At 53.2% G+C, this 12,500-nt stretch overlaps 1 protein-coding gene across 1 annotated transcript in view; it reads left to right on the forward strand.

The window, feature by feature from the left end:
- AK8 (adenylate kinase 8) overlaps nt 1-12,500 on the forward strand; it is a 181,890-nt gene that overhangs the window by 51,160 nt on the left and 118,230 nt on the right. Inside the window, exon 5 of the mRNA XM_077305729.1 lies at nt 9,376-9,444. Within this exon, the coding sequence (XP_077161844.1) occupies nt 9,376-9,444 (69 nt within the window). The remainder of the gene's footprint in view (nt 1-9,375; nt 9,445-12,500) is intronic.

Consider the following 12,500-nt stretch of genomic DNA (forward strand, 5'->3'; position numbering starts at 1 on the left):
CTGGGGCTCCCCCTCAGCGTGGCACGGCGCAGCTGCTGCTGGCAGCACCCCCAGCGGGCGGCGGGAAGTCAGGGGCACCGGCGGGAAAGCAAGTGGAGCAGGGGCTCAGGCGGCAGTGACATCCCTTGGCAAAAGAGCCCCCCCCCCCCCCGGGCCTCAGTAAAATTGTGAAGCGTTGACGGGTCCTCGGTGATAAAAATGTTGTGGACCACTGTCTTTAATGATTGTGCACTGGAACAGCTGGTCACAGAGCCAACCAGAGGGGTAGTGATCCTGAACTTGGTTCTGAGTGGGTCTCAAGACCTGGTGAAAAATGTAGTTTGTTACTCTAGTTGGGAACAGTGACCTCAAAGCTATTAAGTGCAGCATTCAGGTCAATGGGAAATTACCCCTGAAAACAAAAAATGTACCACTTGATTTCAAAATAGGGACCTTTACGAAAATGAGGGGAACAGTAAAAAGGAGAAGTAAAAAATGAAGGGGAAACACAAGAGAGTCAGATCCCTAGAGCAGGGGTGGCCAAACTGTGGCTTTCCAGATGTCCATGGACATCTGTAGGGGCTCATGGGAACTGTAGTCCATGGACATCTGGAGAGCCAGAGTTTGGGCAGCCCTGTGCCTAGAGGATGTTTGGAAGCTATTTTAAACCACCCTAATTGTAGCTCAAATAGAATGCATTCCACAGGTCAGGAAAGGCCCTGGCAAGTCTAAAAGAAGGCCTGTGTGGTTTACTAGGCTAGTCAAGAAAGCTAGAGAGACTCGCTTTAGTGGAAGGTCAGCCCCAATTAATTGAACAGGAGGGACCTCGGTCTTTCTGCCCTGCTGCTGACTGTTTAGAGCAGGGGTAGTCAAACTGCGGCCCTCCAGATGTCCATGGACTACAATTCCCAGAAGCCCCTGCCAGCGAATGCTGGCAGGGGCTTCTGGGAATTGTAGTCCATGGACATCTGGAGGGCCGCAGTTTGACTACCCCTGGTTTAGAGGGACTGGTTGGGCGAATGCTGGCAGGGGCTCCTGGGAATTGTAGTCCACGGACATCTGGAGGGCCGCAGTTTGACTGCCCCTGGTTTAGAGGGACTGGTTGGGCGAATGCTGGCAGGGGCTCCTGGGAATTGTAGTCCACGGACATCTGGAGGGCCGCAGTTTGACTGCCCCTGGTTTAGAGGGACTGGTTGGGCGAATGCTGGCAGGGGTTCCTGGGAATTGTAGTCCACGGACATCTGGTGGGCCGCAGTTTGACTGCCCCTGGTTTAGAGGGACTGGTTGGGCGAATGCTGGCAGGGGCTCCTGGGAATTGTAGTCCACGGACATCTGGAGGGCCGCAGTTTGACTGCCCCTGGTTTAGAGGGACTGGTTGGGCGAATGCTGGCAGGGGTTCCTGGGAATTGTAGTCCACGGACATCTGGAGGGCCGCAGTTTGACTGCCCCTGGTTTAGAGGGACTGGTTGGGCGAATGCTGGCAGGGGCTCCTGGGAATTGTAGTCCACGGACATCTGGAGGGCCGCAGTTTGACTGCCCCTGGTTTAGAGGGACTGGTTGGGCGAATGCTGGCAGGGGTTCCTGGGAATTGTAGTCCACGGACATCTGGAGGGCCGCAGTTTGACTGCCCCTGGTTTAGAGGGACTGGTTGGGCGAATGCTGGCAGGGGCTCCTGGGAATTGTAGTCCACGGACATCTGGAGGGCCGCAGTTTGACTGCCCCTGGTTTAGAGGGACTGGTTGGGCGAATGCTGGCAGGGGCTCCTGGGAATTGTAGTCCACGGACATCTGGAGGGCCGCAGTTTGACTGCCCCTGGTTTAGAGGGACTGGTTGGGCGAATGCTGGCAGGGGTTCCTGGGAATTGTAGTCCACGGACATCTGGAGGGCCGCAGTTTGACTGCCCCTGAACTAGCTGGTCCAGCAGGGCTCTTTGATGTTCTTAACGGCAAGAGGCCTCCGAATATCTCTTGCCTTGAAAGTGGCAACTTGATTGCGAAAGGAGAGGAGAGGGCCCTTCTGCTGTCCTGTGTCTCAAGCATGTTCACTGAGGCCCTGGACTTGTTGGCCGAGCCTTCAATGCTCTGTTTATTTCCTGTCTGCTGTATTCTTTCTTCTTTTTCTTAAAGGCAAACTCTTTTCTTTTTTTAAGGGCCTGGAGAGAAGTCTAGGATCTGAGATTTTATCCTCAGGGCATGCTGAGGCGTATAAAACAGCAGTCCTGGCGGGCTGTCAGAAGTCGTTGTAGATGGGGAGGGGGGGGAGGGCTGCCTGGAAATCTCTCTTGCCCCAGACGTCTGATTATCCCCAAACAGATACCCCCTCGACTACCAACAGGCCTGGAGAAAAACCTCCTGCCCCTTTAACAGAGACCTAAAGGGATGTGGCTTTCCATGTGATGCTATTTACTTCTGTGCCAGAAAAGCTCAGCCTCTGTTAAGGGGGCAGGAACTGTTCTCCAGGCCTGTTGGCATCCCTGCTGTAGGGGGCCACATGGTCTCTGTTGTCTAGATTAAAGGCAGCTTTCTCCATATGTCTCCCAGCATTGTCCCTGATGCCTCCAGGTAAAGAATCTCCAGGAGCAAGTCCTGGGAACAAGACTTCCCTTGGCCAGACACCCTGCAGAGCGGCAGCCAGCACTGAGCTAAATGGACCAGCGGTCTGATCGGCTCTAAAGAACCTTATGGCCTTTTGCATGAGATACAAGACAGGCGAGTTCATCCATTGACCCCTTTGGCTGGGGTGTGTGGCTGTCTGGAGGCCGGGACCAGAACCACTTTGTCCCAAGCCTTTCTGGGGCCATCATTGGCCATTTTGTGGGGGTCAACACCCAAGTGGGAAATCCTTCCAGGGCTGTCAAGAAAGCCCGGAATAGACAGTGCCAGCCACGAGGAACCAGAGGACTCATTCAGTGGAAGGAGCTGCACACGTGTGTTCAAGCGTTCAGGCTGCCTTGCTTGGCTGTCTGCCCACCCGGGAAGGGATCAAGAGGTTTCTGAGAAGGGCCACCCACTGGCTGTTCCGGCCCCAGTTCAGCCTTTGACAGCTTCAGTATCCCTACAAGAAAATGGAACAAAGAAAGCCCCGGAGAACGGACATATTTGAAAGGCTCCCTCTTTTGTTTAAAGAAGAGCTTTATCCCTAAATTTTGCTGTCAAAAGATGATTTTGTTTAATTGCATGGGAAAAAACACAATTAATTTGGAAGGGAGGAAAATATAAAGCGAGAGCAGCGAAAATCCCCCTTGGTTTAATTACTCTCATTATTAGCATATTTCAAGCTCATCAGCAGCACTTTCAAGGGTGCCCTGTAGGGTTTTCCTTGATTATTATGGAGCAAGACGTGAAAGTCCAAGAGGCCGACTGAGAACCTCGGGAAGGGTTCGTTGAAGAAGTCACGGCTTTAATTTAAGAAGGCCCGGCTGCTCTGGCCTCCCTCCCTGGGATTCAGGAAGGAGCTGCTTGAGACGTGGGTATCCCTACCTAAGTCTTTGGGATAAGCCAAAAGGGCCAGCTCTGTGCAGCTGGGCTTATTAATAGGAAAGCAATGGGGAGGGGGGTAGAGGGGGAGGTCTGGCAATTCCTGGAGATTCCCCACGGAGACTGCCCACCCCAGAGATAGATGGAAGAGAGAGAAGGTGGCATGGAATTGACTTGGCTTTGCTCTGGCAACCCGGGCAAGCCTGACCCCATCAGATCTGGCAAGCTAAGCAGGGTGGGAGACCTCCAAGGATTCGGGTAGTCGTTCCTCCCAGGGGTCATGACACAGAAGCAGGCAATGGGAGACCACCTCTGAACGTCCCCGGCTAGCCTTTGCATGGTAGTTCCTCCAAGGGATACTGGAGGCCGTGAGGAGGAGGCAGGCAGGGCCAAGCCACCTCCAAAGGTCCCCTGACCAGCTGCCAGATGACGGACGATCGCCTGGCTACAGGAGTGGCTGATGGCTTGTCAGGCCTTGGCATCCATTGTGTCAGTGGCTCCAGATGACAGCGCCTTTATTGGCATTATCAAGAGACAGAGGATACAATTCGTGCCACTTATATGCAACTTATGGAGAACAAGAGTGGACAAGTATTAGCGTTGTAGTTTAGTCTCTCGCAACCTCATGGCAGGTTGCAAAAATATTGCAACCCGCTCAATCCAGGCAGAGTTCTGATTGTTCGTTAAAAACAACAATGCCTTAATCTCATCAGAAGATCTAGCTTTCTGAGTTAGATATGGAGAGACAAATGTAACACGAATGCCCTTATCCATGGTTCATCTATATATTTGTGAAACAGCTTGGGGGGTGGAATGTGTCTGGCTGTCCAAGTTGGAATACGGCCAATCAGGGTGCAGCTGACTGAATCCTGACTGGCCCTGCCCCTGCAGCTCCCTCCCTGGACTCTAGCCTCTTTGCTCTCAGACGTGCCTCAGTGCCTTGAGCCTTGAGCCAGCAGCAGGTAAGGGGAGAGAGCCCTGGGCAAAGGGTCGTGGTGGAGGGCCTGCTAACAAGGACCTCTTGGCCTGCGAGGCTGGGCCTGCTAATGAGGGTTTCCCGGCCTGCTAAGGAGCTGTGTCCCCTGCCTGCCCCGCTTTATCTGGCTGCGAGGAGGACCCTTTCAAGGCCTGTTCTTAGGAATGGGCTTTGAAGCTAGTATTCATATTAGGGACAATCCTTTCTGGCAAGCTCAGAGAGCGAGGCCCCCCGAGTCTCCTCTCCAGAGCCCCTTGCCCTTCCAAAGGCTGCTGGGGCTGACCACCATTTGGAAAGCCCAACCTGCCGGCCTTGGTGCAGTCGGCATTTGCCTGGGTGCGGAGGGGCTACCCTCTCTGGGACACTTGTGGGGGAGGCCCGAGGTGTGTGCATTTTGCAGAACTTGCCGTGGACATAGCCCTGAATCTGCCCTGGGAACCTGGGCCCGCTGGAAAGACTTGCTGTAGTTGGTGGCGATGGTGTGGGAGGAAGCCTGGCGGAGAGGGCTGGAGTTGAGGACGGGTGTGGCAGGAGCCCCCCGGGCAGAAAGCAGAACAACTCTGGTCAGCCCTTAATGGACACATAAACTCTTTGTCCGATTTCTCTGCTGCTAGTTGGGGTTGCTCATAGCACACGGTGAGCCCGAGTCACAAAGCAGTGGTGTTTTCGAGGGCTTTGCTGGATGTCTGGGGGAAGGTGATTGGAAGCCGCTTTGAGACTCCTTCAGGTGGTGAAAAGCAGGGCATCAAGCCCAACTCTTCTTCTAGAAGTGTGCAGCAGGCCCTGGCTCTTGTGTCGCAGGAGAGCTGGCCTCCCCAACAGTCCACTGGGTGCCTCTAAATGCCCCCTTGGCTGCTTTTCCATCCGCAGCTCTGTCCAAAAGTGAGGAATGGAGCGTGCCGTGAAACCACTCGTGGAGTTGCGGAGGACTCTGGTGTAAATTGGATTGGCAAGCCTTAGCGGGGGCGGACCCCCAGCAGCCGGTAGCCCTTCTTGAAATGACACTTCAAAGCGGGGAGCGGGAGCTGGGCTGCTTCTGAGAGCAGCGTGAGGCACCTTTGTAAAGTGACAGCCTCAAAGCCGAGGATCCGGGCTCCAGCCGCGAGAGGCTGCAGGAAGCTTTGACGCACCGCCCTGCGGGACCGGCAGACTTTCAAGAAACACGGCACTTTCTTTCCCCCTTCCTCGCTTTATACCTGTGTGGATGTGGCTGCCTTCCGAAGGGCTGCTTTTGAGAGAATTGCAAATGGAGGACATTGGGGACCGGGGAAAAGGCCTAATTGGGTCGTTTTGTCTGTCCCGCACCCTCCTGCCAGCAGCTTGCCCAGACGGTTGTGGCCAGGGTCCCAGGAAGGCTCTCTCCCAAACAAAGCTGGCTCGGTCTGGCTGGAGTCCATGAAGAGGAAGGAGAAGAGTGGGCTCACATACGCTGCTTTTCACTGCCTGAAGGAGTCTCAAAGCGGCCTCCGGTGACCTTCCCTTCCTGTCCCCACAACACATACCTTGTGAGGCAGGTGGGGGTGGGAGAGCGCCTACAGGACTGCTCTGTGAGGACAGGCCTATCAGGACTGTGACTGGCCCAAGGTCACCCAGCTGGCTGCATGCGGAAGAGCGGGGAATCAAACCCGGCTCTCCAGATTAGAAGCCACTGCTCTTAACCACTACATCACGTTGACTATGGGTCCTCAGAGCTCTGCTTGAGCACCAAAAGGAAGCTGTGGTAGACAAGCTGAGCCCCTGTGACTGGCTGGCAGCATTGCAGTTCTGGACCTGGTAGGCCTTTTGCCCCGGACTGGTTGCCAAAGCAGCAGTTACCTGAATGTCAGTGTCTGTGTCCATCACTAAGTCCATGGGCCTCTGGGATCCCTGTGCTGGAGAATGCACCCTCCCAAGCACTCCTGAGGCCTTTCCCCCAACCAAGAACGACTGAGGCTCGAAGAAGGACATTTGAGGTGTTTCGTTATTGGAGAGAGACACCACCAGGTCCGTTGAGACGCTCTTCAAGCCAAAGCCAGGAGAGTTATAAGATTCAGCTCCCTCCCCCCAGACCAATTGGGTTCACACACCCTGTGAGTAGCTATAATTTACTGCTGGGGAAGAAAAATTAGTGTTGGAGTGTTGTTTTTGTGGCTGGTATAACTTTGAATCTTGCAATTTATAATTTTTGAAGTTGCTAATGTTGAATTGTGTAATCTGTAACCTTGAGTCAGTTACTTGAAAGATTTGTACATAAAAGAGTTATATATATTTTGAAAAATCAGCTGTATATATAGTGTTTTGTAGAATGGAGATAATTTAATAAAAAATATTTTACCTCCCCCCAAAATATTTTACCCCCCTTGTCATCAAAGGAAAAGGACACTTCACAGCTTAGCACCTTAAAGACAATATTCTTGAAGAGCAAAGAACACCAGATGGCCCAGAGAGCAGAGAGAGGCCTGGGGAAAAAAGAGGAGTCAGGATCCAAGAGCGAGGACAAAGGAGACCCTGAAAGGCATCATGGGACTCTGGTCAAGCCGAACAGGGCATGGCGCGTAGGACACTCCAACTCAGCCCCTGCTTGATCCTGAGGCAAGGGATCAGGGATGTGCCCTTCGGCTCGGCCGCCTCCGTGATGAAACCTGAGGCAGTGCGTAGGAGGTGGCACCGCAGCCCCTCTTCTCTGCGCCATGGCACTGGCCTTGGGCTTTGGTGATTGCCGAGGCAGCCGAGCTGAAGCACACATTGGAACTTGGTATCTTTGGGTACTTGTTTGCAGCGCGCACAGCTCTCTGACTACACAGGTATGCCTGAGACTTCTGTGAGCAATATGCGCGCGCACGTGTGTGTGTGGGGGTATTCTCTGAGCTCTTCCTTCTGGCAGGAGCCTGGTGCATGTGGCAGCCTCGTGCTGGACTAGTGGTCCCGCAGAGGATGGGGGAACTCCTGGAAGGCCGTCCTGTGGCACTGGCTCCAGGCTCAAGAGAAGCAGGCCAGACCTACGCTTAGGCCTTGGAGGCACCGGGCAGCTTGGCCCAGGAGACCCTTGTCCTCAGAGCATCATCCTCATCACCCAGGTTTGTGGGGTAGAGGTGGGTTTCAGGGGGTAGCTGCGTCACTTTGTAGTAGACCAGTTCGATTCACGCCCCGCTGCACTTTCAGGAGCCCTGAGATTTGCAAATGATAAGCTTTCCGGAAGCAAAGCTCCTTTCATCAGGTATGATAGGAGATCTCTTGAGTCTTTCTAGCCCAGTCAGAGGGTGGGAGAAGCAGCACAAGGAATGCTTGTAAACAATGTAGAGGTACCACACATATTGTAATCCGTTTGATTAGAGCCAAGGGGAACTGTCTCTTTTCAGCCCTAGGTATATAGACTCAAGTTCAGCAATCTCACATTGTAATCTCCCCTTGAAGTTTCTTGGTTTGAGGACTGTCACTCTTAGGTCAACAGTGGAAAGGCCTGGAAAATTAAAATGTTCTCCTTAAGGCCTTGGCCTCTCTGCCCTGTTGTTGGCCCTCCAGAGGAACTGGCTGGCCCCTGTGTGAGACAGGAGGCTGGACTGGAGGGACCCCTGGCCTGACCCAGCAGGGCTCCTCTGATGTTCTTAGGAAGGCCTCGGCCTCTCTGCCCTGTTGTTGGCCCTCCAGAGGACCTGGCTGGCCCCTGTGTGAGACAGGATGATGGACCACTGGTCTGACCCAGCAGAGCTCTTCTGATGTTCCTTTCCCAAGGTGGCTAACCTAACCATTCTTGTGGTTGCTCTAAAAGTCTTTGAGGGTTTCCAAAATAAATGGTCAAACTCTTTTTGGAGTGGCTGCATAAGGTATAGCTTGCCAGGAGACTACTGTTTTAAAATAAGGTTACTTGGCTGAGATTTCAAAAGGAATGGTGTCAACCTGGGTGGGGAGAGGAGGCAGAGAGTATGGCAGGTTGTGGGGGGATGCCTGGCAAAGCCAGACCCTGGTAGAATTTGGAGTTGGCTGGCTTGTCAGACTCCAACACCGGCTGCTTGACCAGTGATGTTGTGGCCTGGTCATGCAACTCAGGTCAGAATGAGTGGTGTTTACAAGAATGTTCTTTTCCCGTTTCTTTTGCTCAGGGTGTTGCCTATGGGTGCCACAGGGGCTGCTGGCCCCTTTCCTGGCACCCGCCCAGTGTTTTAAGAAAGGGGCGTGGTCAGCAGGGCTCCTCATCAGCTGGGTTGATTTTGAATCATGATTTCAGCGGCTGCTGCCACCGGCCCAAGGACCTTCCGAAGATAATCTGCGTCCCATCCTTTTTTTGAACAGGATCCGTTCCTGCCAGAAACAACAGGCGAACCTTTAGCACTTGAGATCGGTCCTGCTCTGGCTGGGGAATCCCGGGGGGGTTTCGCTAAGGTTTAAAATGGGAGGGGGCTGTTTTTTTACTATTGTTTTTATATGTGACGTTGCCCACCCTGAGCTGCTGGAGAAGAGAGGATGAGAAAATGGGCTGTTGTTGTTCTATGTCATTTATATCCCACTTAGGGCTCAGGGTGGGCAACAACTAAAGCACAACATAAAATAACAATAATTAATATTTGAATCCTAAAATATAATTTATATTCAGTTTAAAAATGAATTCATTCTAAAACACCAGCTGCTCCTCCTCCTCCTCCAATGGGGGCGGGGAATCAGAGGGTGTGATCAGAGCTTACGGCTGCAGGGTGGGCAAGAATGGGCCCCCTGACCCACGGCCGCCTCCGCCTTCAGGGACAGCCATTTTCCGGCGTCAGAATTCCAAAGGTGCTCATAGACTTTAAAGGGCTGGGGACCTCTGCTGTAACATTTAGGCAAAGAATTTGGTTTCTCTGGTCATGGCTTTTGGCGGGTTATTCAGCTTTAGGGGGCATTTAATTGACTTTTACCACCAGAGCTTGTGTGTTAAATGTCTGTTCAGGTTGCAGGGTGAACATTTCACTTACCACGTGTTTTACCTTTTAGGAGATTCCTGTCCAACTGTGGGCGGAGGCAATTGAGGAGGAGCTGCGGTCAGAGGAGTGCATTGAACGTGTAAGTCTGGCCTGGCTGACGACTTCACTTTCTCAGAGAAAAGAATCGGCACAAGTGGTGGGCAGGAGGGCTTCCGCCGACCTCTGCAGAGAGATGCTCAGAAGAATGACTGGGAAGGAGTCAACAGCTCTTTCCGGAGGCCTGTCAGAATGCCAGGACCGGGGCATTCATTCTGGCATCTCCCTCCACGCTGGGAGGTGGAAGTCTGATTAATGGAATCAAGGGGAGGAAAAGGATGCACATATGCTGATCCTGCAGTACTGAGAGCATCAAAGGGGGAACGCTCCAGTAGCTCTGTTGACTGCCTGGGGCAACTGGCAGCGTTCCACACAGGCAAACGGGATAAACAGGCAACTTCAGTGGTACTTAATGGATCTTGAAGGAGCAGTTGGGCAGGGTGGGTAACACCAGGGTCCTAATCGGAGTTCCGCTCTCCTTAGCTCACTGATTTCAATGGACTTAGAAGGGTGAAACTGCTTAGTCCATCTTTTTCCCACCTTTTTACCCTGCAGTATTTTTCAGGCTTCGAGGAACCCCAGAAGAGCTGCCTTCACCGCCCCTTCTCTCTGCGCCGCTCTGCTTACCTCCTGCATGCCGCTTCGGGCTTCGGTGATCGCAGAGGCGGCCGAACTGAGCCCTAATGTCTATTCACTTTTAACTTATATTATCATTAGCGTTTCTGTTGATTGAGCCAGCCTACGGGAGACAAATCAAATCAATGGCACTAATACTAGGAAATTGGCTATTAGCAGTGAGGCATTAGCGAGCTATTTTGCGGATAAAGTCTTGTTGCTCCGCCATTTCCTTCCTGCCACGGTTAATACAGTCAATGAACTGGAGGCCTGTTGGCTGCCCTTGGAGGTGACGTTTGATGGCTTCAGGCGGCTCTCCTTACCCGAAGTGGACGGGTTGCTGGGGAGGATGAGGGCGACCACGTGCCTCCTTGATCCCTGTCCTTCCTGGCTCCTTAAGGGGAGGGATGGACGGGTAGGTGACCAGCTCAGGGACATCATCAACTTCTCTCTCCAGTCGGGGGAGTTCCTTGAGGCGTTGAGGGAGGCGGTGGTGTGCCCTCTCCTCAAGAAACCAGCTCTGGACCCGTGTGACCCCGCAAGCTACCACCTGGTAGCGCACTTAGCGTTCCTGGGTAAGGTGGTGGAAAGGGCTGCGGCGGACCAGCTCCTAGCGTTCCTGGAAGATACTTCGGTGCTCGATCCATACCAGTCTGGCTTCCATCCTGGTCACGGGGTTGAGACGGTGCTGGTCTCCCTGTTGGATGACCTCCGTTGCCAGCTTGACCAAGGCAGCTCTGCTGTGCTAGTTCTTCTAGATCTGTCGGCCGCATTTGACGTGGTCGATCATGAGCTGCTAGCGAGCCATCTCGCCGGTACGGGGATAAGGGGTACGGCGTTACGCTGGATACGCTCCTTCCTCCAAAACCGGACACAGAGGGTAGCAGTGGGAGAGGAAATATCGGGCCCTTACTGGCTCCCTTGTGGGGTCCCACAGGGCTCGGTGCTCTCCCCCACATTATTCAACATCTTTATACGTCCTCTGGCTCAACTGGTGTGGAGTTATGGGCTGGGTTGCCATCAGTATGCTGATGACACTCAGCTCTTTCTCCTCATGGATGGCCACCCGGACTCCCCCCCGGAACCATTTGCCAGCTGTTTGGACGCCATGGCCGGATGGCTCGAGCAGAGCTGCCTGAAACTCAACCCCTCCAAGACGGAGGTCCTGTGTTTGGGCCGTAGAGGAGCAGACCAGGAAGTGCATTTACCCTCTCTGGCCGGGACGCAACTTAAGATCACGTCTCAGGCCAGAAATTTGGGGGTGACCATTGATGCCTCTCTTACACTCGAGGTAGTAGGTAGCTGGCCAGGCATTTTTCCACATTCACCAGGCTCGGCTACTAGCGCCCTATCTGTCCTCTGAACACCTGGCCACAGTGATCCTTGCAACGGTCACCTCCAGATTAGATTTCTGTAACTCGCTCTAAACTGCAACTGGTCCATAATGCGGCTGCTAGGGTCCTCACAGCTACACCTTGGAGGGCCCGTATCCAGCCAGTGCTGAGGCAGCTGCACTGGTTACCGGTTATATTCCGGATCAAGGTTTTGGTTTTGACCTTCAAGGCCATCCGTGGCCTGGGCCCAGCGTATATGAGGGACCACCTATCGCCCTATACCCCCCCCCCCCGCAGGACTCTACGCTCTGCATGGGCTAACCTATTGGTCATTCCCAGTCCCAAGCTCGCCTGGCCTCGACCAGGGCCAGGGCCTTTTCGGTCCCGGCCCCGACCTGGTGGAATGAGCTCCCGGGAGAGCTGCGGGCCCTGGGGGAGCTCTCTGAGTTCCGCAGGGCCTGCAAAACGGAGCTCGTCCGCCAGGTCTATGGGTGAGGCTGGGCAGCAAGGAAGATCTGGGCCCCCCCTCACAAATGTGGCGGTTGTGTGTGTCATCAGCCCCCCCCCACTTCCCCTTTTTAATGGGGTTAGTTTATAATGAACCTTGCCGCCATTCTTGCCTTGTCTTAATTAATTTGTTAAGGATTGGGTTTTGTAGGTTACCATGTTTTATCGTTCTTATTGTACTGGTTTTAGGGGATTGGTTTTATGTGACCCGCCTCGAGCCTCCGGGGGGAGGCAGGATATAAATTAAATCATCATCATCATCATCATCATCATCATCATCTCTGTCCTGGTGCACTTGAAGTCACTTACCACTTTCTTCAGTAACCGTCCCAGAAATCTACTGGCTGTTGGATTTTACCTTTAGAGGTGATCTCTCTCTGCAAGACTAAAACGAGGGAAAGTTTAGAAGCTACATTTAAAACATCAAACAAACTTTGAGTCCTGTGGCACCTTGAACACCGACACAATGTTATTGGGTCTTCAAGGTGCCCTGGGACTCGAGCTTTGTTCTGCTGCTTCAGACCAGCATGGCTGCCCACCCAAATCTACATTAAGACGTAGTTCGATTTGAGGCCAGGGGTACCTTAGAGATCAACAAGCATTTCAGTTTTTAAGCCTTTGAGATTTTTAAGCTTGGTGCAGT

Source organism: Paroedura picta, chromosome 12 (genome assembly GCF_049243985.1).
Source record: "Paroedura picta isolate Pp20150507F chromosome 12, Ppicta_v3.0, whole genome shotgun sequence".
Lineage (NCBI taxonomy): Eukaryota > Metazoa > Chordata > Lepidosauria > Squamata > Gekkonidae > Paroedura > Paroedura picta.